Source organism: Helianthus annuus, chromosome 10, assembly GCF_002127325.2.
Source record: "Helianthus annuus cultivar XRQ/B chromosome 10, HanXRQr2.0-SUNRISE, whole genome shotgun sequence".
Lineage (NCBI taxonomy): Eukaryota > Viridiplantae > Streptophyta > Magnoliopsida > Asterales > Asteraceae > Helianthus > Helianthus annuus.
The window spans coordinates 27,989,449-28,017,067 of record NC_035442.2 but is presented as its reverse complement, the minus strand read 5'-3'; the positions used below and the strand labels follow the sequence as shown (position 1 = coordinate 28,017,067).

Sequence of the window (27,619 nt, the reverse complement as noted above, 5' to 3'; positions counted from 1 at the left end):
GGTTGGAGCGTTTCCCATGACTTTTCTTTCCACCCTTTCCACTGTTTTTTCCCTTTGAAGATTGGCCATGTTCAACAAGATTGGCCTTCACAGTTTCAGGACCATCAACCTTTTTTAGGGCCACTTTGTTATCTTCTTCAATCCAAAGACGAACAACAAGATCTTCAATGGTCATCTCCTTTCGCTTATGCTTGAGATAGTTCTTGAAATCAACCCAACTTGGTGGCAGTTTTTCGATCATTGCAGCAACTTGGAATGTCTCGCTGAGCATCATTCCTTCCGCATGAATATCATGAAGGATAACCTGCAATTCTTGGACTTGGCTCATGACAGTTTTTGAGTCTATCATTTTAAAGTCCAAGAACTTTGCCACCACGAATTTCTTAGTGCCCGCATCTTCTGTTTTGTATTTGCGATCCAAAGACTCCCACAATTCTTTGGCAGTCTTGGCTTTGCAATACACATTATACAATGTGTCCACCAAACCATTCAAAATAAAATTGCGGCACAGGAAATCCGAATGATTCCAAGCATGCATCGCGCTCACAGTTTGAGCATTCATATCCCCTTCATCAACATGGGGTTTTGGTTCAGTCAAGAACCTTGCCAGATTCAACGTGGTCAGATAAAAGAACATCTTTTGCTGCCACTATTTGAAATTCAGACCACTGAATTTCTCTGGTTTCTCAGCATGCGACACTGCATTAGGCAGTGGTGTCACTAGACCGGTACTGACAGTAACAGCGGAAGTCATGACCGCAGAAAGAACACTGGTCATGATAGCAGAAGTAGCAGAAGCAGCAGTAGTCATCGGTTGGGATGCCATTCTGAAAAGAAAATAATGCAGAAACAATTAGTAAACGGATCTGTTTAAGTTTGTTGGAAAACTGGTACTGATAAGAACTGCAAAATAATATGAAACAGAAATAGTTAACGAGAACCGGGCTTGTGTTTGACACAATTCCCTTAAATAGATTCGTCGTCTGTTCCCAGGGTACGCCGGTTGGAAGCAGCAACAACGCACTGCCGGACTTGAACACTTGCCTGAAAAGAAAAGGAGAATGCTGTAGAGAGATCGAGAGAAGAGATGATATCTGGTGTGTCTCAAACTGAGCAGCTTACATCTGGTTTTATAGTCATTAAACTATAACCGAAATCTGACCCATTAATGCATGAATTAAAACTGAATAATGGTCATCATTGAGTCAGTTTCGAAACTGATATTCAAAACCGAAGACCAAATAATGATCATCATCAATGCGAATAATCATCTTAATTTCAGTTTTAAAACTCATTAAAAAACGGTTACAGTCTTGAGTGCAAAAAACTCGCCTCGCGCGGGTCCGGGTTTTCGGAGTTGCATTCGTGTCCGCAGGACGCGCGGGCGCACACGAGTTCAACTAAATCCGGTTCCATTTTTTTCACCCCCCCTGCGCGCACGCGCGAGGGACTTGTGGTAAAACATGTCATAAAGTGATATTGGTTAGGTAAATGTTTTACCTTATAAATACCCTTTTTCTTTGTCTCCACACCAATGTGGGACAAGTGTTTTACCATATGAGACTACCATTCACACACACCCAAATTCCAACATTTATGACAAGTATGTGTTTAAAATCACCATGTTTGCTAAATTTGGAAAAAAAAATAGCACAATTAAAGTGTTAGGGTTTATGTGTTTGAATGAGTAAGTAGATTTTTTTTATTTTTAACACGAAAGAGGCCAAATTGTTACGTGTACTAGCTTGATATGATGCTTTTGATAGACATGGTTGTATAAGAGATTTAATTTTTATGATAGTACGTTCATAATGATATGAAATTGGGTTTATGAAGTCCATAAACCTAAGAAAAAGAAAAGCTTTAAATTCATGCCCACAAGGTGTATGACAAAATGCTTGAATGAAACGTCGGTTAATAATAATGAATGAATCACATTGATAAGAACCTAAAATTGAATTGTTGGCAAGTTTACATTGTAACACCCCGTGTTTCGAAAGTCAAAGTCCAGATTGAAGTCGAAGGAAGAAAAGATTGCTAATTGCGATCTGTCACTCCTTGCTTAACTACTGCTTTGACTTCTTTGACTTGTAATCGAATCCTTTATTTTATTTGCTTTAGTTGTATTATGTGGAGTATCTGTGAATAATCGGGGTTTAATCGATATTTATCGCATGTTTTATCGCTTTATCGCTTATCGCATCGCAATCGCATTCGCAACTCGAATTATGCGTTCTGGATATTGTGTTACGTGTGTGTGCTATTTATGTGTTACTTGTGCATGTTTAAATTATGTTTACGTTAATGGTGATTAATCGAAACGCAATGGCAACTCTATCGCACTTGAATCGCATACGCTAAACGCAAGTTATTTATAGTGATTGTATGTTAGATATAGTATTTGTGTGGGTATTATCAAACTATCGCATCGCTCACTCGAAACGCATCGCAACGCAACGCTCAACACGCAAATCGAAACGACAAAACTCAACACGCCGGACACCATGATTGAGTTGCCATTCGATCGGTGGCTAATCTGATCCATTTGCACTTTCCTCTTTTGGAAACCCTATAAATACCCTCCTGTCACATCATTTGTGATGTGACAGCTCTCTCACTCGACCAGCTCGCTCAAGCACTCATTTCTCTCGATTTCTCGCTATTCTTGTAAGTTTTCAACCTAAATCTTGTACTTCTATGATCTACACACACTTCCTCATCTTTTTCACCTTTGAATCTTAACTTTTAACTGTGAAATCAAGGGTTTTGAGGTGTTCTAGGGTGATGTCATCATGGAGTTCTTATGAACTTCATGTTTTGACTTCATTCCACCAAGAACAACTTAGATCTGGAAGATTTCCACACGATTCTCATATAGATCTAAATATTTCCATGGTTAAAAGGATTGAAAGATGGTTTTCCCACTTTCTTTCAACTCTTTTACACTCAATGCACTCAAAATCGATAGAATCGGAGCTTGTTTTGATCTTCTACTCTTTTGTAGTGATGTGTTGGTTCAAGATCTGATTTCTATCTAAGAGACGACCGATTTCGGGTTAAGCATGAACCACCGTCTCGAACAGTTGACTAATCGGACTAGGGTGATTCCTGTTCGATCGGATCACTTGGGTTTTGATGGGGTTTCTGTTGTTTAGCACGTTGTAATATCGTCTCGAACAAACCGCAAAACTTAACAAATTTTCAAGTTAGCAACACAATCAGGTCGCGGGACTGATTGCCGTCCGATCGGATTGCCATCCGATCGAACCGCAATCGGATCGGATTGCACTTGGACCTCCACACTTAACATTTTTATAACCTCCAAAGCATGATCAGTTCTAACGGATTGCCACCCGATCGGCAGACCATCTGATTGGATGAAAATCCTGTTGTGAACTTGTTCTCTGAGAAATACCTCGCCAAACGGATCGTCATCCGATCGAGCCGCCGTCCGATCGAACGACCTAAAAGGTAGAGATACTTCTCTATTTTCAAAATGCTACAACGAAAACTTCAATGCCATCATACGCAAACACACCCTTACCAAACAGATGTCAATCCAATCGAATGGCCATCCGATCGGATGACTATCCGAACGGATTGACATCCGATCGAGTGGTCAACCGATCGGATTGCCATCCGATCGGGTTACCATCCGACACTTTGACACTTTGCACCGTTTTACGCGTCATTCTTCGCTTACGCTATCGTTAATTATTCAGGCTAATCTCTCTTAGCGTTCCCTTCAATCCAAGAGAGTGTTTATTTGTTAAGCACGATCTGTGAGTATACTCGATCCCTTTTTGCTTTACGCACTTTTGGGTGTTACATACGTTACTTATTCTAAATCACAATCGACACGCAACGCAAACACTATTTATACGCTAACCGTCAATTCATGCTACGTGTTATTCGATGAATGCTTGTATGTTATGTTAACACAGTGATTGTTGCCTGACACCTTAGCAACGATAGTACTATAGTTTGGACTCAGCACCTAGGACAGGGGTGGTTAAGGGCTTTACTTCACGTGTCCCAGTGGGGATATGTGTTGCGCATTCTACAACTCGCAGTCACGTCTGTGCATATTTCTCTGTCGATAACCTACTTGCTTTCACTTTATACATGTTACATGCTGGTTATGCGTAAACGATTTCGAACTCTATTATATCTATCAAACTTGTATGCTCACATTTACACAGTAGCGGAACTAGAACTTTTTGGTTGGGGGTCGAAATAGAATTGTTCACAAATTTTCTAATAGGCGTATTTTTAAAATTTCCGTTATTCAAATAAAATATAAAAGTGTTTTACATTCATTGAAGTACATCAATCACTTTTTTTTACCAACCGATCTATCAACGGGTAATTGTAATCTTCGAGGCCCCATAGCTTGAAATCGTTGTAAAATTGCTTCATTTTCAACCTTTGCAAAAATATCTTTCTCAACATAACAAACCAACGAATCTGTAAGATAATCATCATCCATCTTGTTGCGTAAATTATTCTTAATATACTTCATCGCAGAGAAAGATCTTTCAACGATAGCTGTTGCAATAGGCAAGACCAAAGCCAACTCAATTAGTCGATATACCAATTCATATGTAATGTGATATTTCATCTCAACCATCTTCTTTGCAAGTTCTCCAATATCGCGCAGATTAGAAAAAGCTTCATTACTTTTCACATTTGAAATGTATCGGCCAAGTTGTATCTTTAGTTGTCCTAGATCAGAGCCACAAAAATCTTCCGAATATAATTCCGCAAGTCGTAATAACCTCTCACGATCAAAACTTTGAAATAAATCTCTAGGATCAAGGCAAGCTATACACATAAGCAACTCTGAGTTTGACTTAGTAAATCGTTCATTCATCTCATTAAAAAGTAGATCAACAACCTAAATCATGTAAAGAAAATGTAGAATTTTAATATAAAAATAAGTAAAATATTTTATCGAAAATTTATAAAAATAATATACCTGGTAGAAAATATCAGCACGAAAACGATGGAGATTTGTTTGTGGCTCATCATCAATAGTTCGTCTGACTCGGCCGGGAATGACATCTTCCATATTAGGCATGTGAATTTCATTTTGAAAACAAAATGAACTAACTTCTTCCATAAGTTCCTCCCAGCCATCATCCCTATATTTCTTTATATCATTTTTAACATCTTTAATCAATTGAACAGCATTGCCAATATTTTGATTCTTTAACTGTAGGGCTTGTGACAGATCATTTGTCATTCTTAATAAGTTCAACATCAAATGACCAACAAATACAAATTCAAAACTTTCCATTTTTTAGCCAAACTAAGTGCATTACCTCGAGTTTTTCCATCAGGGCCCTCTCTAGACAAAGCAATTGTAACAACTCTCACTAAAACCAATACTTAGTATGTTAATTGTCTCTTAAGAAAACCCTAATTAAGAAACCCAAGTAATTCTGCATAAACCCTATGTTGGGATTGAACCCTAACAGAGGGACAGATAATGTAAAGCCAAAACCGGATCTCATCAGTGGACCATCAATAAGCAGCAGTTTATCCTATGCTCTCCCCTTGACAGTGGTTATCTAACAACTGATGGATCTTAAGTGCTGCTCAACTACAACAACTGATAAACCAAACTCTGATGATTATCCGACGACTGCTGAAGACAAACACTGATGCTCTATCTACTGCTATTTCCTAAGTACTGTTGAAGACTCAAGCACTGCTCTCCCAAAGACTGATCACCTTTGAAGAATGCACTGAAGATTCAACATCTGTGCTCAGGCTACAACAGTGGAACGTGAAGCAGTAGTTTTCCTTAGTTTTGCTTTTTACTACTTATCAGATGTTACATGTCAGTAGTTTGTATAGAACAGTGTTTATAGTTTGTTAGGTCGTTAGATGTCACTATCATGGTGACGTCAGCTGAAGCTCATCAGTAGTTTGGTTTGCCTATAAATATGACAGTATTCTGTACTGTTATACTTGATCGTTTTGAGTGAGTTCTTCTCCTCAATTCAATCCTTTCATCTTGTGCAACCAGCTCTGGTGTATCAGGCTGAGGGGGAGTTTGGATTGTAAGCTTGCATTGTAATCTTTTGCTTTTATGTAAATCTTTTGACTCAATGAAAAGCGATTGTTTATCAATCTATATTTTCCTTTGATTGTGTTTACAAAGTTTGCTACTTATTTCTGTTGCACTTATATCATTTCATATGTTCTGATTAATCCTTTCATGCAAACAAACACAATCATGACGGCCCCAGATCCTAACAATTGGTATCAGAGCTTGGACAGTCAAATTCGATCTAACAATCAATTTGACATAACAGTTCAGCTCAAAAGTTATTGATACTAAAGGATTGGTTGTATTCAGTTGAAAAACAGAGTAACGAGTGAATCATGGTCAAAATGGTTATTCAAAAACTCTGTAAATCAACCAAGATGTCATATGACACACAAATCTCACACAACAAGTGTTTTCATGCATATGTCACTCATAGTTTTCAGATCTGTAAAATATCTGATAAACTATGGGATCATTCGATGTTTTCAAAATTGATTTCAATTGTTGTTTCGATATTTGTGATGTTTTCAATAAAAACTAAAGTATGTACCTCAGTATAGCAGAACTTGTGTTCATTTAAAACACTAGTATACTGCAGACATAGAAAAGAGGGAAATAAAACTTTAGTCAAAATCTCTCATGTGCTCAAAGGCAGGTTGAGTACCTTCAAAAGGACCAAATCAACTTTGTCCAAAACACATTGAGAAAATAAGGTGTCAAAACAGTCCTAATCATAGGTAATGTGAGATCTGTAATAAAACATGATCGAATATGGTCAGACCTCTCAAAACATTGCTTCATGTGATTATCCTAGTGAGTATTTCTGAACATATGAATAAAAAGGGTAAAACGGGAAAAGGAAAATGAGCAAATCTCAAAGTGTGGCTATCTCAAAACTTTTGAAATCAAAAGAAAAGAGTATAAGCATAAAACACTCTTGAGGTTAAAGTTAGGTCATCAATGGTCATCATGCAACTGTGTGCATTCATCAATGCAGAAATTGTTCTGGTAGCAATGGCATCTCCAGTGATTATGCTTAAAAGAAACTTTCAATCAATTGACAAGAAAATGACCCAAACAGTGGTCAAAATAACTTGAGAATAATATGATCATGAATTTACTGGAAAATTGTCGGATCCTTTTGATTATTTTCAAAACTTCCTTTGATTTTTTGTTAAGGTGTTTTCCTCTAAAATAAAAACCAGATGTATTTTATTTTTTTTTTTTGTAAAATATATTATGATCTTTTACTCATTTTTCTTATATAGTAAAAGTTCATCTTTGGTCTGGATGTAATTACCTTATTTTTGTGTGTAATTACTATCCCTAAAACTGGTCAAAAGGAAATGGCAACACATATCAAGATCATGTTAAGCTCAAGTTAGGTTTTCACTGATCATAAATTGATTGCAAATTGACTTAGACTACTGAGATACTCATGTTCTAGTTCCAGTAATTAGACACAAAATGAGCAGCTCTAGTAGAAATGTCTTCATCATCTGGGATGCTAAACCATTGTCTAAAATAATAGACATTTGGCAAAATCTTGAACAAAATTCCATGTAGATAACTGCTGGCAATTTAATCTTGATAATTTACATCTAAAATGTATTTTGTTAAGAATAGCATCTCAAATGCTCAACAGATGTTAGATAAGATACTGTGCCTTCACAAAGCAAAATCAAGTTCTACATCTAAACAAGCAGATGCTAACATTGTTTGTCAAAAGTTGAAATACTGCTGCACTATCAGTTGTTGGAACAATTTTATTTTCTACCACTGTTGTTCCTAAAGTGCTGTTGTGCCTCAACATCTACTCACTAAAATCTGTCCACTGCTAAGTGTCAACCTCTGTTCTCCAAAACATTGATGTTTAAAATCTTTGCTCCATCCACTGATACATCCACTGTTTCATTTTATTACCGTTGTAACTACTGATACTTGATCCATCAGTAGTTGTCAAAACAACTGTCCTCCATCATTTTCTATTTCATCAGATGTTTGACATATGGTCAGTTTTTAGCCTTCAGATCAAAATAACCGCTGCCACATCAGCAATCACTTTTCCCTAAATAAAACCCTGATTAAACCCAAACAGAGGATTACACTGTCGAATTGAATTCCAAACATTCTCTTCACAAAGCAGTTTCCCTCTCATAACTCCAAAAAATCTTCTTCGATCTTCTTCATCAAAAATGACGAAACCAAAATCGAAAACAAAATCAAAACCATCATCTTCCTCCACAACAGCAGATGCCACTCAAATGGCCGCTGAAACACCGGAGATTCGCTACAAAGCTCCACACAACTATGTAGGTATACTCACAAAACCTACCGATAACCACACCTTCGACTCCATCCTTGACATCCTTTCTGCATCAAAGTACAAAACTTTGATAACAGCAGACGCTCCTATTTACCTTGATACCCAGAGAGAGTTCTGGAAAAATGCCACCCTTGAAAAACAAGGAGATATCATCGCCGCCATCAACTCCTCGATACAGGGTAAGAAGGTACAAATCTCACCAAAATCCATTTCTGAAACCTTTAAACTCGATGATTTGAAAGGAAAAACCTCATTTACTAAAGACGAGTTGGTAAAGGATTTCATGAACAGGGGCTATGCAGAACAACCAAATAGGGATACCCTACAAAAGGGTTACTTCCCTTCTGCACCCAGATTTTTATTCCACACACTGCTCATGTGTGTATCTAATAAAACAACGTCTTTTAATGAGATACCAACAAAAATCCAATGCCTGGGGTATGCTATTTTAAATGATAAAAACTATAACTACTCCCAGGAAATATTTGATGATTTGGTAAAGAACGTTGATAATAAAGCATTTCTGCTCTTTCCAAGATTTCTAAGCTACTATTTTGAACAAAAATTTGTAGAGAAAGATGCAGAATTGCCCAAACAAGGTGTCTCATTCAAAATAAACTATTTAACAATTGAAACTTTTTCAAGAATGATGGCACCAATAAAATTAAAAACAAAGGAGGTTGAGCAGGTTTTAGAAACTGCTACTGATCCTCAAGCAACCACTGCTGAGCCCACTACTCCAGGTGATCAAAGTAGCACACCCACTGCTTTGAAACCCACACCTGCCACCAAAAAGACAAAAAGAAATTTATCCAGAAAACCCACCAAACCCACACCAAAGGCAACTCTGGAAGATGAGATCCCAGAGTCAATGCCAGTAACACAAAAGTCACACAAAACCACTGCTGCTACTTCCTCACAGCAGATGGAAGAAAGATCTCAACCTCAACCTAAAACTCCTCCTGCATCCTCACAAAAGGATCAGGTTGTAAGCACAGGGACACCAAATTATGAAGCTTTGTATCCACTCGGATCCATCTTCCACAGTCCTAATCCCAAGGACATGTCTCTTTCAACACCCATACCCTCACCAATCATATTGCCACAATCAATAATACCCATGTTGCATGCAGTTGATATGGCACAGACACAAACCAGTTCCTCTTTATCACCTATTACTGAGAGTATACCTCCACAAGTGACTGGGTCTGACGCTCATGCCTCTGCTAACCCAGCAACAGCTGAGGAGGTTACACCCCCTGAGTTACAAGTAACTCTCGGTGGTAGTTCAAGTGGAGCAGCAACTACAACTGATGGATCAACAGATCTTCAGTTGGACAGTTGTTACATTACTAAGACTCCCTTGAAGGCAATTTCTTCCATGGCAACATCGGTAACCACCAGTGAGTTATCTTTAACTGCTGGTAACATCAAAGGATTATCGAGTGCTGAAGAAAGAAGTCCCCAGTACCAAGAAAAAGGGGCATCAATGGATGACTTTTGGGCCACAGTTCCTAAGTCACACATTGATACAACCACTGCTGGTGGGGATTCAGATGATCCTATTAATTCAGGTGATGATTCAAAATACAACGAATTGACGGCCAGAGTTGAAAATTTGGAATCTTCAGTTGCAGAGATAAAAGATATGGTGCAGCAGCTGTTAGAAGCTCAAAAAGCCCAATCATCTGCCCCTCCTGCTCAAGCACCCGCTCCACAAGCATTTGCTGCAAATGAGCTTTGGAATATCTTCTAGCCCATGCTTGAACAACAGCAACAAATGGCTGATAAAAAGCATGCTCTTCAAGTACAAATGCTGACCAACATGGTGGAATCAAGGTTCAAAGACACTCAAGCAGACATCAAGGCTATAAAAGCTAGCATACAAAAGACTGCTCAGAGTGAGAAAGTTCCATCTGCCATCTTCTTCATGGATACACCCCTGGCAGATAATGCCAAAAAGGGGGAGAAACACAAGCTGAAAAAGAAAGGTATAGAAGATGGGCTGTACATTGAACCAGAAAAACCCAAAACCTCAAAAACTTCAACTCAAACAGCTGATACAACAGCAGTTACAAAAGCTACTGTCTGTAGCCAAACAACTGCCATCTCATCAACACACACACCTCCAACACACACCACCTCAACACAAATCACCACAACTACTGTTCCACCACCACCACCTATGTCCATAACATAAAAACCACCATCAAAATCAAAAACCACCAAACCATCATCACCCCCTGCTAAAAGGCAGAAGACAACAGATGTTACAACATCTGTTGTAATGGCAACAGCGGTTGAAACACAAGTTGTTTCAACTACTGCTAGTCAACCACTAATCACCACCCAAACAACTGCCACAATAACCCCTGCTCAAAAGCAGAAGACATCTGCTGATACATCAGTAGTTGTGATGACAACAGCAGTTGAGACACCAGTTGTTTCAATAGTTGTTAGTCAATCATCCACCACTGCTCTATCCTTTCCTATATCTCAACAAAAGCTCTTTAGCATAAAAAGAAAGCCAATCACTGCCGATGAAGGGATACATGACCCGAATGCTGAAAAGTATCCATTGGAGCTTGAAGCCATCAAAAATGAGATGAGGCAGTTTTATACAGAAACAGATCCCTCAAAAAGAAAATTCTCCTCACTCATAGGCTATATAGCTCCAGAAGATATAAATGATTATCTCAAGATAAAGGCTAGGCAAGCTAAAGTTAAAGCTAAGGTTGACAGTGAAAATGAAAGGCTAAGCGAAGAAGGCGTTGCTAATAGACTGGAGTTCTACCTTGCAAAGGTTAAGCTGATAGAAGGATTTGCAAAAGAGCTAGACAAAGAAAAGGCTGATCAAAAGAAGAAGTTGAGAGAACAACTTCTAGCCTTCATCATGAAAGAAAAGTTCTATCCTGTTGAAGAACAACAGTTTAAAGAATGGCCTTTAGTAGCTTTAAAGCATGAGGCTGAAAGGATCCAAAGAACCAAAAATGATCCTTCAAAGAAAAAGAATGCTCCAAATTGGAGTAAGTACAAAACGCTCATTGCTGACCTCACTGCTAAATATAAAGGAAAGAAAAAGGAGCTAGTGGATGCTAAGGTGGACACTGCTGAAGCCATATCAAAATGGTCTAGGCAGCAAACTGATGAAGCCTATGAGAGGCTAAAGAAAAGGAAGAAGAAAGAACAAATGGTGAAGCTGGAACAACAAATTGAAAGCCTCAAAACAATGCTAAAATCAGCAGACAACCCTACTCTTGTGACAAACCAAGAAGAAGGTAAACAGCTGTCTGACAAGGAGGTCAAAGAAAAGGAAGCAGAGTATCTCAAAGACACCATCATGAAAATGGGTCTAAAAGAAGATAGCTCAGCAAGAATTCAAAACCTTTTTAAGAAGGTATTAAACAGTACTGCAGTCCCAAACACTGCAACAGGCATGATAGAAAAAGAAAAACAAGAGCTTACTGGACAAGAAACTGCAGAAGACATAGCTGCAGCAAACAAAGTCATTGAAGAAGCTTTCAAAAGAATGTCTGAGAGTTTGCATGTGTTTTCAAGGCCATCATCCCTCAACTCATCTGATAATAAATCTCTCCCAAGAAACCCATTGGATTCAAAAATACTAAAGTGGAAGTCTGATCAAAAGACCCACGTATTGACTTTACTCAGATCCAATGGTGAGGTGAAGCACATATCAAGGAAAGAAGCACTAGGCCTTAGTGTTGAAGATTTGTAGGATCTCCTTGAGCTCTCACTATGCAGGGATGAAGATAACCAGAGTGCCAAAGAATTTGAAGCTGAATTTAAGGAAAAAGCTAAGGCACTCTTGATGAGTAATAAAGGTCCTAAATAAGGAAGGGTTTTGGCATTATCTGTTCCAGGGGGAGATTGTTGGGATTGAACCCTAACAGAGGAACAGATAATGTAAAGCCAAAACCGGATCTCATCAGTGGACCATCAATAAGCAGCAGTTTATCCTATGCTCTCCCCTTGACAGTGGTTATCTAACAGCTGATGGATCTTAAGTGCTGCTCAACTACAACAACTGATAAACCAAACTCTGATGATTATCCAACGACTGCTGAAGACAAACACTGATGCTCTATCTACTGCTGTTTCCTAAGTACTGCTGAAGACTCAAGCACTGCTCTCTCAAAGACTGATCACCTTTGAAGAATGCACTGAAGATTCAACATCTGTGCTCAGGCTACAACAGTGGAACGTGAAGCAGTAGTTTTCCTTAGTTTTGCTTTTTACTACTTATCAGATGTTACATGTTAGTAGTTTGTATAGAACAGTGTTTATAGTTTGTTAGGTCGTTAGATGTCACTATCATGGTGACGTCAGCTGAAGCTCATCAGTAGTTTGGTTTGCCTATAAATGTGACAGTATTCTGTATTGTTATACTTGATCGTTTTGAGTGAGTTCTTCTCCTCAATTCAATCCTTTCATCTTGTGCAACCAGCTCTGGTGTATCAGGCTGAGGGGGAGTTTAGATTGTAAGCTTGCATTGTAATCTTTTGCTTTTATGTAAATCTTTTGACTCAATGAAAAGCAATTGTTTATCAATCTATACTTTCCTTTGATTGTGTTTACAAAGTTTGCTACTTATTTCCGCTGCACTTATATCATTTCATATGTTCTGATTAATCGTTTCATGCAAACAATCATGACGGCCCCAGATCCTAACACCCTAAAATTTTCAGAATCATCAGAATCAGGATCAGGGCCCCTAAAACTCAGGGGGGGATAAACCCTAGCCAACGGTTATCTAAATAACTTGTTATCGAAATTGAATTTTATAAAACTGTCGACTCAGCCAGCCTACATGCACGAAGGGCTACCCTATGGAGTAGGGTGACCCCTCGCGTCACGCGACGCCTATAGGGGTACCCCTCGCATCACGCGAGGGGGGTCAAAATTTGGGTATAAATAGAGGGCATTGGCACTTGAATCTGGGCACAAAAACGACGTTAAAAGTCGAAATACACACGGAGTTATACTCTGTATACTACTAAAACACACACCGATCACGAATCGCTGCTGCAATCAGGGTAATAACTCGATCGCTATTACGATTCAACGTCCGATCGATTATAACTATCCAACGATTGCTTGAGTGCTGCTCGAATTGAGCTTATACTTTGTTATTCATTGTGATTTCGACTTGAATGTTTGAGTGCTGTTCGAACTCGGACTATACTCTGCCATTCGTTGTGAATCCGCTGAATTGTTAAAGTATTGCACTTGTATATCGTTGTGAGGGTTTAATCTCGTGAATTGTCGTAAATGCTGTATTAGTTACTAACCCATTTGTGTGTGTGCATTGTTATTTAAATTAGGTTAATCACGGCTAATCAGTAGGCTTATACTCTGCTCGTTAAATCTGCAATGTGAGCCATTCTCTTTTTTTTCAACTGTTTTACAATACTCCAAAATAGTTTTCCAAAGTTATAATTACAGTGATTAAGTTTATGTAATCACCAAATTACAGCCGGTATGTGGGGTATTGTGCAAATTACTACTGTTGTTATCACGTTAGGTGGGCGAACCTAATTAGTGATATTCGTCACCATTGGGGCAGCCAATGGGGGATATGACCACAGTCACCGAAATGAGTCGAGTGACAAATACTGTGGGTAGTTGGTTTGATATCAGAAACATTGTAATCTCTCTTAATACTGTAAATTATAACAAATGAGTCGTTTTAGTAAACTGAATGATTCACTCAGTATTTCCCTGCTGACAAAACCTTTTTCAAACATGTTTCAGGTGATCTGTTGTGAGCAAAGAAAAAGTGCCATGGAGCACTACAAGCTTAGAAAAGTGGCTCAGTGTAAATAAATAAAGAAACATGTTTTGCGAAATAAAGATTTCCCAGTGAAATCACCTCATTGTAAATTATGGGATTTATCCCTATATTATATATAAACGAGCAGTTTTAATATTAAACGATCCTGCTTAAAAAGACTTCCGCTGTCAATTAAACAAATACCACGGGATTTCCTGCCTCGCGGCTCTAGACCGGGTCAAATCAGGGCCGAGGGCCGTGACAGGAAAAGGTGGTATCAGAGCCACTGATTTAAGCTTACTATTGATTTTAGCCTATTAAAGAAATTGAAAGATACTTAGGGATTCTAATTGCCATTTTGTGAATCTGTGTTTTATTAATTGATTAATTGTTACAGTATGGGTAAACAAAAGCTTTCTGCTATCTACCACAATTAGATACTGCACCCACAGAAAAAGGAACCTCTTCCTCAAAACGCCCAGCAGATCTGGAAGAAGGGATTTTTGTCCGTAAGGCAAATTATGAAAATCCTCTCACCCCAGATAAAAGAAATTCGATTCTTAGGAAGGGACAGGAGAAAATAAAGAAACCCCAACTCAAGAAAGTGAGGTTTAATCCAGAAATTCAGGAATTAGGCAATAGTCTACCTTGGGAAGACAAATTAGATGAAAAATGGGCAAATCTTTATATGCTAGCTACCGTAGCAGAGAATGCAAACCTCTAAACTATCAATAAGCCTTGTCTAGTAGAAAATTCCTACCCAGTAAATAAATAAATTCTAGTGTGTTCTTTTTCCTGTTGTCTTTTGTACAAATTAGTATGCAATGAAACTTTAATGTTTATTTATAAAACTTTGTTCCAAAGTTTTAACTTAGCATTTTTGTGCATTTTGCATATATGCTATCCAGCATGAATGAGATATCGGAAGCATTTCAGAATCTCAACCTATATCCAGTACCAATAGAAGTCTCCCACGACTTTACTGGTTATATTGCTGACATAGAGGAACCTCTGGAATTCCAAGCTCCACCGCTGGAAAAAGCAAAACCTAAAAAGAGAAGAAGATATGTAGGATGGAGGAAAGTGCGCAGAAGAAAGCCAGCCACTAGGAAACTCCCCAAAGTAGAAAACCCTATAGACAAAGGAAAAGGAATCGAAACCGGAGAAAGTTCTAAGCCAGCAGAAATAGAAATCACGAAAGATTTTAAACAAAAAGGAATAGAAATTGGAGAGAGCTCTAGGCAACCTGAAGAAATCACCTTTCAAGACGAAATAGACCGTCTACTGGCAAATTGTGATGTCATTAGCCCTATCCATAATAATCTATATCCTTACCCGGCCCAAAACCAACTTCCTATAAATCTGGAACCAGCTATTCCAGACCCACTAATCCACACTCGACCTTTAGGCCAAATGGAAGAATGGTGGACGAATGACTGGCAATTCCAAAATATGATCAACAGTCCTTATTCCTTCCTCCCACAGTTTGATCCAGAACCTATCCCCATTCCTCCAATGAGCAACGAAAACTTAGCCGAACTTCGTCAGTTCGGTGAAGAGCTGATAGGTACAGGGAATAGGATCCGGGAAATGGGAGAACAAATCTCCTGGAAGTACGACGAGAGGGAGCGTCGCTACTAAAAACTGCCAGTTGACCAAAGGATGGTGGGATAGGAAGTATGTCTGTATCATAATAGTAATAGTAAAAATCTAACTCTGTAAAAGGGGAAATAAAACATTGTAAGATAAACAGTGTGTATGGATTCCTATATAATCTATAAAACAAAATAGAAGTCGAAACATCGACAATTTTGGCTATATATATGTATGTTGTGAAAAGATTTATGTGATTACTTGCCATTGTTTTATTCACAATCATTTGATACTAATAGTTATATCTATAATAATTATCAGATGGAAAACGCTAGTAATAAACCAGTTAATGCAGGGAATCAATCTGAACAGAATCAGGAAAACCAATATATGACTAGACAAGATATTGAAAATATCATCACTCAAGGTATAGCTAATGCTATTCCTGCAATCATGGCTGCTGCTCAGAAACCTGTTGAACCGCAACAAATCATTCCTAGTAAACGTACTCAGGAAGACAATTTTAGTCATAGTGTAAATGGAGGCGGCAATCATGACGATAATAATCCACGACAGACTCCACTTCTTAAGAAATTGAAAACTGCAACGCCTGGTTGCACTTTCAAAGAATTTCTTGCTTGCAAACTTGCTGAATTTGCAGGCAACGAAGGAGCAACTGCAATACTGCGTTGGTTAGAGAAAACCGAAGCAGTAATTGCAATAAGTAAGTGTGCCGAAGAAGATCAGGTTATGTATGCATCAAATTTGTTCAAAGAAGGGGCGCTAGAGTGGTGGAACACGGTATTACAAGCAAAAGGAAGAAGGATGGCCTATGCTATGAACTGGGAAGATTTTAAGAATCTTGTAGAAAGAAAATATTGTCCTGAATATGAAAAGGAACAAATGGCAAATAAGTTCCTAAGCCATTATATGGTAGGTGTAGAGTGTCGCGGTTATACCTCGACATTCTTTGAATATGCTAGAGTGGTACCAACTCTAGCTTCGCCAGTACCGGTACTCATTTCTCGTTATATTTGGGGACTAATTAGTGAAATCCGTAACATCGTTAAAGCTGCGAGACCTCGTACTATTGACGATGCTGTAGAGTTAGCTAATACCCTAACTGATGAACTGGTGCGCACAAGAGAAGAAGATCGAAAGAAAGAATTGGCTCAAAAGATTACCCAAGGATTTCGTGTGGGTAATAATAATAATAATAGGTTCAAGAAGAAAGGAATGAGACAATCTACAAACCCGCCTTTTTGCAGAAATTGCAGAAAGAATCATTTTGGAAGATGCAATATAACCTGCAACTTCTGCAAAATGGCAGGACATCATGAAGAACATTGCAAAAAGAAAACCATAGTCTGCTATAACTGTGGAGAAACAGGACATTACAAAACAGAATGTCCTAAATTAATTAAAACCGCAGACAATAAAGGCAAACCAGCTGATGGAACAACAAAGAAGAATGCCCGAGCATTTCAATTGACTACTCAGGAAGCCGAACTAATTCCTGACGTCATAGCTGGTACGTTTTTGATTCACGATGTTTATGCAAAAGTATTATTTGACTCTGGTGCAAACCAAAGTTTTATCAATACTTCATTCTGCCAAGCTCTTAATTTACCCTTAACCACCCTTAGGCAGATTTTTACAGTCGAAACGGCAGATGGAAGTTCTGTTAACATAAATAAGGTATTGCAGGAAGGAAAGATAGAACTTTTAGGCCATAAATTTTCTGATAACCTGTTACCTATGAAATTAGCCGGATTCGATGTGGTATTAGGAATGGATTGGTTGGTAGCCAATCATGCTCGGATCCTGTGTGATAAGAATTATGTAGAAATCTGTACCCCCACAGGAGAGGTAATTTTAATTACAGGAGATAGACCTCGAAAGCCACTGAAATTCATTTCAGTAATGAAGTTGGCTAGTTATTCACGAAAACAAGAAATGGTGTATATGATTTCGGTAATCATTAACACTAAAAGTAAGGAACTCCAGGACATCCCTATAGTCTCAGAATACTCAGACGTCTTTCCGGAAGAATTACCTGGAATACCACCTGATAGAGAAGTAGAGTTTAGAATTCATCTAATTCCGGGTACTACACCGATAGCCAAGGCACCTTATCGATTAGCACCCACCGAAATGCTAGAATTGAAGAAACAGTTAGATGAATTACTAAGCAAAGGATTTATACAACCTAGTTCATCCCCTTGGGGAGCACCAGTGTTGTTTGTGAAAAAGAAAGATGGATCGATGAGAATGTGTATCGATTATAGGGAACTAAATAAGGTTACAATTAAGAATCGGTACCCATTACCTAGGATTGACGATCTTTTTGATCAACTTCAAGGCGCTAGGTATTTTTCTAAGATAGACTTGCGCTCCGGATATCACCAGCTGAAAGTACAAGAAGAAGACATACCTAAAACTGCTTTCAGAACTAGGTATGGCCATTATGAGTTTACAGTCATGCCCTTTGGACTAACAAATGCCCCAGCAGCATTTATGGACATGATGAATCGAATCTGTAAACCATACTTGGATAAATTTGTAATCGTATTCATCGACGATATACTTATTTATTCCAAAAGTCAGGAAGAACGTTGTAAGCACCTGCATGCACTCTTAACTTTGTTAAGAAAGGAAAAGCTTTACGCTAAATTCTCGAAGTGTGAATTCTGGCTGCAAGAAGTACAATTTTTAGGTCACATGGTAAATCATGAAGGAATTCAGTAGATCCTGCTAAAATAGAAGCAATCACCAAATGGAAGGTCCCGCAAACAGCTATGGAAATTAGAAGTTTTCTAGGCTTAGCTGGATACTACAGACGATTTATTAAGGATTTCTCTAAGATAGCTGTACCTTTGACTAAGTTGACCTGTAAAGCCGCTAAGTTTGAATGGGGACATAGACAAGAAGAAGCTTTTAAGATTTTAAAGCACCAATTGACGAATGCTCCAATTTTAGCATTGCCCGAAGGAACAGAAGATTTTGAGGTATATTGTGATGCTTCAAAATTAGGATTCGGATGTGTGTTGATGCAACGCAAGAAGGTAATTGCGTATGCCTCCCGGCAGTTGAAAAAGCACGAGGAAAGTTATACAACTCATGACTTAGAATTAGGAGCCATAATTTTTGCCCTTAAAATCTGGAGACATTATCTGTATGGAAGTAAGTTTACTGTTTATACAGATCATAAAAGTTTAAAGTACATATTTGGGCAAAAAGAGTTAAATATGAGGCAAAGAAGATGGATGGAAATCCTAAGCGATTACGACTGTGATATTCAATATCACGAAGGAAAGGCGAATGTAGTCGCAGATGCCTTAAGTCGTAAGTATCATGAAAAGCAAAAGCGAGTCCGTGCTCTTAGATTAAATCTACAAGTAGATTTAATGGAACAATTAAAGAAAGTTCAAGAAACAGCAATCAAGGACGATGCTGAAGGAATGAAAGGTTATAAAAAGGAACTAGAGCAAGGAAATGAAGGAATTTGGAGATTCCACAAGAAACGAATTTGGGTACCTAAGCAAGGAGAATCAAGAAATAAGATTTTAGAAGAAGCTCATAAATCTAGGTATTCCGTACATCCAGGAAACAATAAGATGTACCAAGATTTAAGAAACAATTTCTGGTGGATAGGAATGAAAAAGGATATAGCTAGTTATGTATCGAAGTGTCTTACTTGTGCACAAGTTAAAGCCGAACACCAGAAACCTTCAGGATTACTACAACAGTTGGAAATGCCTGTATGGAAATGGGAACTCATAACAATAGATTTTGTTACTAAGTTACCCAAAACCAGAAAAGGTAATAATGCGATTTGGGTAATTGTGGATCGATTAACCAAATCAGCTCATTTTCTCCCAATGAAGGAAACCTTTAGCATGGAAAGATTAGCTAAATTATATGTAGATAAAGTAGTATCTTTACATGGAGTCCCACTCTCCATTGTATCAGATAGGGATAGTCGTTTCACTTCCCATTTCTAGACTAGTTTCCAGGAAGCAATGGGAACCCGACTCAATTTAAGTACTGCATATCATCCTCAACAGACGGACAAAATGAAAGGACGATACAAACCTTAGAGGACATGTTCCGAGCATGTGTAATTGATTTTGGTGGTAATTGGGATAACCACTTACCCTTAATTGAATTCTCCTATAACAATAGTTATCATTCAAGCATCGCAGCTACTCCATTCGAAGCACTGTATGGACGTAAGTGCAGAACCCCAGTTTGTTGGGCAGAAATAGGAGAAAGTCAATTATCAGGTCCAGAAATTGTACAAGAAACCACAGACAAGATAACTCAAATCAAGGAAAGACTGAAGACTGCTAGAGATCGCCAGAAGAGCTATGCAGACAATCGCCGCAAGCCATTAGAATTTCAAGTCGGAGACAAGGTACTTTTGAAAGTTTCTCCCTGGAAAGGAGTAGTACGATTCGGTAAGAAAGGAAAGCTGAGTCCAAGATACGTAGGACCATTCCCAGTAATCCAACGAATAGGACCAGTTGCTTATCGCTTACAACTACCAGAAGAACTAGCTGGAGTACATGATGTATTTCATGTATCCAATCTCAAGAAATGTTTATCAGACGAATCCCTGGTAGTACCTCTTCAAGATGTAGAGATAAATGAAAAGTTAAAATTCGTAGAGAAACCACTGCAAATAGAAGACAAGAAAGTCAAGTTTCTCAAACACAAGCGACTAGTGCTAGTCAAAGTCAAATGGGATTCAAAAAGAGGACCAGAATACACTTGGGAGCTGGAATCAGAAATGAAGCGGAAATATCCTCATCTATTCCAGTAAATCTCGAGGACGAGATTTTTCTTAAGGTGGGAAGGATGTAACAACTCTCACTAAAACCAACACTTAGTATGTTAATTGTCTCTTAAGAAAACCCTAATTAAGAAACCCAAGTAATTCTGCATAAACCCTAAAATTTTCAGAATCATCAGAATCAGGATCAGGGCCCCTAAAACTCAGGGGGGGATAAACCCTAGCCAACGGTTATCTAAATAACTTGTTGTCGAAATTGAATTTTATAAAACTGTCAACTCAGCCAGCCTACATGCACGAAGGGCTAACCTATGGAGTAGGGTGACCCCTCGCGTCACGCGACGCCTATAGGGGTACCCCTCGCGTCACGCGAGGGGGGTCAAAATCTGGGTATAAATAGAGGGCATTGGCACTTGAATCTGGGCACAAAAACGACGTTAAATGTCGAAATACACACGGAGTTATACTCTGTATACTACTAAAACACACACCGATCACGAATCGCTGCCGCAATCAGGGTAATAACTCGATCGCTATTACGATTCAACGTCCGATCGATTATAACAATCCAACGATTGCTTGAGTGTTGCTCGAATTGAGCTTATACTTTGTTATTCATTGTGATTTCGACTTGAATGTTTGAGTGCTGTTCGAACTCGGACTATACTCTGTCATTCGTTGTGAATCCGCTGAATTGTTAAAGTATTGCACTTGTATATCGTTGTGAGGGTTTAATCTCGTGAATTGTCGTAAATGCTGTATTAGTTACTAACCCGTTTGTGTGTGTGCATTGTTATTTAAATTAGGTTAATCACGGCTAATCAGTAGGCTTATACTCTGCTCGTTAAATCTGCAATGTGAGTCATTCTCTTTTTATCAACTGTTTTACAATACTCCAAAGTATTTTTCCAAAGTTATAATTACAGTGATTAAGTTTATGTAATCACCAAATTACAGCCGGTATGTGGGGTATTGTGCACATTACTACTGTTGTTATCACGTTAGGTGGGCGAACCTAATTAGTGATATTCGTCACCATTGGGGCAGCCAATGGGGGATATGACCACAGTCACCGAAATGAGTCGAGTGACAAATACTGTGGGTAGTTGGTTTGATATCAGAAACATTGTAATCTCTCTTAATACTGTAAATTATAACAAATGAGTCATTTTAGTAAACTGAATGATTCACTCAGTATTTCCCTGCTGACAAAACCTTTTTCATACATGTTTCAGGTGATCTGTTATGAGCAAAGAAAAAGTGCCGTGGAGCACTACAAGCTTAGAAAAGTGGCTCAGTGTAAATAAATAAAGAAACATGTTTTGCGAAATAAAGATTTCCCAGTGAAATCACCTCATTGTAAATTATGGGATTTATCCCTATATTATATATAAACGAGCAGTTTTAATATTAAACGATCCTGCTTAAAAAGACTTCCGCTGTCACTTAAAGAAATACCACGGGATTTCCTGCCTCGCGGCTCTAGACCGGGTCAAACCGAGGCCGAGGGCCGTGACAGCAATAAGCACTTCTCTCACCGGTTTCCACATGTCTAAAATTCGATGTATTGTCTTAAGATGAGAACCCCAACGAGTGTCGCCGGCTCGAGCTAAGCTCGTTTCTTGGTTTTTACCTTTTCCTGTACAAATTTCACCCATTTCTATACGTTTCACGAAATCATCATACTGTTTTTGACGGATAGCATCTTTCCTTTTACATGAAGCTCCAATAATATTCACAATCCTTCCAAGGTAATCAAAAAAATTACTCACAGATGCATATTCAGATGACGTAGTTACAACGACTAACTGCAACTGGTGAGCAAAACAATGAATATAAAATGCGTACTTATTTTCATGTAAGATTTTTTGTTTCAATCCATTTAGCTCACCACGCGTATTGGAAGCTCCGTCATAACCTTGACCTCTAACTCTAGACATTGTCAGACCATGTTTTGCAAAGAAATTATCGATAGCACTTTTTAAAGATGATGCACAAGTGTCAATAACATGCATTACCCTGATAAACCGTTCGATAACTTCCCCACCATCATCAACGTATCTCAAAACCACTGCCATTTGCTCTTTTATAGAACAATCACGAGACTCGTCAATCAAAAGAGAAAAGAACCTACCTTTAACCTCATTCACGATAATCTTTCTTACTTCCATAGCACAAGCATTAACAATTTCCTTTCGGATTTTAGGCGAAGTCAACTGATTATTTCTAGGAGCGTTCGAGTTAAACACCTTATTTACTTCATCATTATGCTCACAATACCACTTGACAAGTTCAAGAAAATTACCTCGACTATTAGAACTTGCAGCCTCATCATGCCCGCGAAAAGCCAAACCTTGTTGTAAAAGGAATCGAATCACATCAACAACAGCGGTTAATCGAATACGATAATCAATCTCATCTTGCTTACAACGTCTAGGCATCATATAGTTTACATTATGTCTTTGATCTTTGAATGACTCGAATTGAACTCTTGCATGATTATGTCTACTATTCCGACCCCTTTCATGATCACGAAAGTTTTCACATGCCTTTTTCCAATTATTAAAACCATGATTAATATAAACATCATCCCCAAATTTATTCCCGGTCGGGAAAAGATAGCACCATAAACAAAATGCGGCATCTTTAGATACACTATATTCTAACCAACAAAAGTTGTCAAACCATGTTTCTTGAAATTTTCTCATAAATCCACAAACTTTCGTTTTAGGGAAAACATGACCTTTTGGTTGACAAGCACCTTTCGCTATGTACCGTCTTCTTACTTCTTCTCGTATATTAGTTGGATAATCATTAATTGGTTTACGTAACGCCGGGTCACCAACAATTTCATCTTCAGATAATTCAACTTCCTCTCGACTTCTTTTGTTATTATGTTCATTAGAGTTTAACGGACTTGATGAAGTTGGGATACTTGGTTTGGGTTCTTTGGTAAAATACTTTTGTATAGTTGCATTCCTATGATAAAAATAACAATAAATTATTATAGATAAATTTGCATAAAACAAAATATAGAATTAACATTTAACTTATAAGAAAAATATACTACAGACATGTTAAAAGATAATAGAAAATACTATAACAATTCAATAACACTTCAATTTAATTCATTCGATGACTATTAAATACAAAAATAATTATGACAATTGAATTCATACAATATTTGAAGCAATACAAAATAAAATCATAATTAATAATTGGAAAATATAATAAAACTTACTTCATGGTAAAAATTGTAGAGTGATAGACCTATGAGGCTATGACTGACTTGTTCACTTCAAGTCTTGAAAACTCAAAAGGCAAAGCTTTTCAAAGAAGAAGCATATTGACAAAGTGGTTTTTTTTTCTTGAGAAGACAAAACAACATTAAAAAAATTAGGTTTTTAGTTTTTGGGCTGAACTTGTATTGTCATATAAAGCCTTTATTTTCCCATAAAGCCCATCATTATCAATTTAAATATATCAATAACTAAATATACATCTTCTTCATTCAGCTTGCCAAATAGTTATCGTTCACTATACCACCGTGCGCCACCGTCAGACCACCGTGCGCCGCCGCCGGACCGCCGCTCGCCCACCGGAAAATCTTTAAAGATCTCTGTTTTTTCTTCTAATATTAAAGCTTTACGCAAGACAATCAGGAGGGTCAGCTATACAAAAAAAAATTTCACCAAGTACTCCGGTAAACTAAAAATTTTGCTCGCCGGAGGGTCGGCTGACCCCCCTGACCCTCTGGTGGTTCCGCCCCTGCATTTACACTATGTGTATTGACCTCTATTTTAACGTATGTGACAGGTGCTTAGGATGCTTGCTTGTTATTTGCTGGAATCAAGCTAGGATGGAGTCTAGAAACAAATCTAATAAAAATCTGAGTTGTCGGAACAGTTTGCTTGTTTTTGAGACAATTATCTGTAATAACTATTTTTACTTTATCTGTTAGTAGTATGGGATATTAATGTTAAGGATTGGTAATTTAATAGTTGTTGTGGATTCTCTTGAGCAATCTGTTTCGCTTAGTACCGCGCCCCGATGATTCCGCCATCGGTTGGGGTGTGACAAATTAGTATCAGAGCTATAACTATAGGGAATTAGGCAAGACTCGACCTAGTCCGGGTCGATGTCTTAGAAACAACCTAGTCTATAGTTTAAGTACCAACAGACCGACTTGTGCAATGCCCTGTAGGGGTTTTGTACGAGCTTACTTGCTATCTTCGCTTGCACTCGCTGAACACTACACTATGACTGCACACTACTTCCAAGTGAACAAGTGATTAGGTCGAGATTAGGTGTGAAAACCGTAAACTCTCGACTAAATCACCTGTTCGACCCGCATTATGTATCTATAAACAGGAGAATTTGCATTGAATCAGGAGTGAAATCCGTACTTTAACAAATTCCCTCTCTATTTTATCAAAACAGGAACGAAGTTGTTAAGTCAGGGGTGAAACCCAAACCTTGATGACTTGTTCCGTACTCTATTTTTGGTTTCTACATAACTCTCACCAAAGTCTCGACGGACTCCAACGATTTGAAGTCACGCTACAACTGGAAGGATGAGTGTCGTTCGCCCAAATCCAGGCAAGAGCACAGTCCCGAAAGCCAAAGTGTGTACTAAAAGTCGTTGTGAATAGTCGAATCACTTTGGGTAGTCGAAGTCTATCAAGCTTTAGACAATCTATCCTCGATTTCAAGCTCACAACCACTGATCTATGTGTTTTCGATTCTAAGCCCGCAACTGCTGACTCTGATATCCGTCGCTTTTATGTGGATTTTATGTGATCATGTGATCTTATCTGTTTATGTGTTTCGATTTTGGTAATTTATTCGCTTTTCGCTCTCGCTTTGATCGACACACATGACTCGCACTGCACATCTATCTCAAGTCGCTAACAAATCGTTACTACTGGTGGATAAACGCATGCTATGTTACTCGCTGTGTACTCGCTAATCGCAATCGCTGTTCTCGAACGCGCGCGGACTTGAATGATATATTCTGATTGCCTCTTGTGCTTCTGTGCTTTACGTGCTTACGTGCCCCTACGTGCTTATGTGTTCTGTGATTATATGCTTATGTGATTTTGTGCTTATGTGATTGTATGATCAATGTGTTCCTGAGCTTTAGTAGTATTAAGTACGTTGTGAGGAGAGATTCGATTATATAGCGTCCGAATCCTATGGCGATATCTGTTGCAGACAATGTCTTCATCTGGAACGCGCTCTTCTAGAACAGCTCACCGCAATCACGATAACAAACACATCGCCGCCCTCTTTGCTAAGCAAATGGCGAAAGTTATCCCCCATATTGTTAGTGAGCTGAATGAAAATTCCAGTAAGTCTTCTGAAGAGTCCCGGACTGATTCGCCAAAAGCTGCTTTTAGCTTCAAATAGTTCAAAGCCTGCGGCCCGAAATAATTTACCGGCGAAGATGGACCTACGACCATGTTCCAATGGCTTGATTCGATCGAGGTCACCCTGTGCCAGAGTGGCTGTCCTGATAATCTCTGCACCCTCAACGCCACTGGCGTCTTCCAATCCCGAGCTCTAGATTGGTGGATGGCCGAGAGAAACAAACACGGAAATGATGCAGCTTACGGTTTGACGTGGGATGAGTTGAAGGACGTTATGATGCAAGAGTTTTGTCCTCCCCACGAGCGCCAAAAGTTAGAGGACGAGTTCTGGCATATCAAGCAGAAGGATGGTGACAATACTGCTTTAACTGCTCGCTTCAAGCAGCTAAGCATAATCTGCCCAGACCAAGTTAAGACACCTGAAATCACCATCAAGAAGTATATCCGTGCTCTTCCGGATTGCGTGGATGATTTCGTTCAAGCTGCAAAGACGACAACGATTGAGGAAACTTATCTACTCGCCGCTGATATCAACGATAAGCGAGTCAAGTCTGGTTACTAGGAAAAGGCCTCCAAGAATCTACATCAAACTACCACTGCCGCAACCGCTGAAACCGCCGCCGCTCTGCAGTCTTCAAAGTCATCTCGACGCAAGAGGAAGAACAACAACAACAGTACCAAAAATTGCGCTGTCACCGCTGCCGCTCCTCTTCAAGTTGTCCCTGCTCAACCGCAGCCTCAACACCGCCAAGTAGCAGCACCGGTCACCAACGCACCGCCGGCCAAGCGAGCGTACACTGGTCCTCAACCGGCTTGCCCTACTTGTACTTATCATCATGTAACACCTCGTAAAAGCACGTCCAATGATATGTTGACACGTGTAATAAACCCTAATAAAGTCAAACCTTGGATTTAAGGGACTAATTTTTCAAAAAATCGAAAAACATTAATTATGAAAGAACTGGAAGTACTAACGTACCTAAAATAAGTTTTTGAATAACCTTTTATGGTTTTATATTCACGAATGAGCCACTTGTTGATCAAGTGTAGCCGTTTGTGTAATTAATTGAAAGTTTGCGCAATAAAGGGTTAAAAGCGTCAACATGTTAATTCTTACCTCTGAGTGACCTTTTAACAAACCGAGAACTTCATGATATATGAATATACTCTCAGGAATGCCAATCGTTGGCCGTCCAAGGCTTTTGTGCCTTTAAGTGACGTTACACGCAACTTTGTAAATATAAGGGACTAAAAGTGTCAATATGTTTAATTATACCTCTGAATGACCTTTTAGGGAACCCGAAGCATCGTGGTGTTTAATAATACTCCCAAGAATGCTTAATATGAATTAAATAAGGCTTCAATGCTATTAATTAATGAAATGCGCAAGTTTGCGCATTAGAGGGGCCTAAAGCGTCAACTTTTAAATCTACGCCTTTTGGTGATCATTTAAGCAATCAAAAGCGTAGAATAATTAAACTCATGTTTGGAAATGCCCATTATGGGCTATGGAAGGCTTGGATATCATTAAACGGCATTTCGCGCTACTTTGGCCAATTAAGGGACTATTTGCGCCAAACTACAAAAGTATGTCGATTCGTATGATTCGAACCTTCCGGAATATGACCATGAGTTAAAAATGCCCTAATTATCTTTTATATAGCTTAGGTATGGGCTTAGAGGTGTT

The 27,619-nt window shown here is 38.6% G+C and overlaps 1 protein-coding gene across 1 annotated transcript; it reads right to left on the bottom strand.

Moving 5' to 3' along the window:
* Positions 1–649: 649 nt before the first annotated feature.
* On the bottom strand, positions 650–25,885 carry LOC110880864. The gene is made up of 7 exons (XM_022129304.2): positions 25,820–25,885; positions 24,107–24,234; positions 22,197–23,542; positions 5,325–5,378; positions 4,979–5,223; positions 4,338–4,897; positions 650–827 (listed from the first exon to the last, which is right to left on the bottom strand). The coding sequence occupies exons 1-7, from the start codon at positions 25,883–25,885 to the stop codon at positions 650–652; spliced, it is 2,577 nt and encodes an 858-aa protein (XP_021984996.2).
* Between the last annotated feature and the right edge of the window lie 1,734 nt (positions 25,886–27,619).

Bases quoted from the DNA above. Each gene is read 5' to 3' on its own strand.
- LOC110880864 (XM_022129304.2), bottom strand. From the start codon at position 25,885: ATGGGGGATAACTTTCGCCATTTGCTTAGCAAAGAGGGCGGCGATGTG. The intron at 5,224-5,324 runs GTAATGCACTTA...ATCTGTCACAAG, and splicing joins CCCTGATGGAAAAACTCGAG to CCCTACAGTTAAAGAATCAA. The intron at 828-4,337 runs GTGATTGATGTA...TTTTCTTTTCAG, and splicing joins AGATCGGTTGGTAAAAAAAA to AATGGCATCCCAACCGATGA.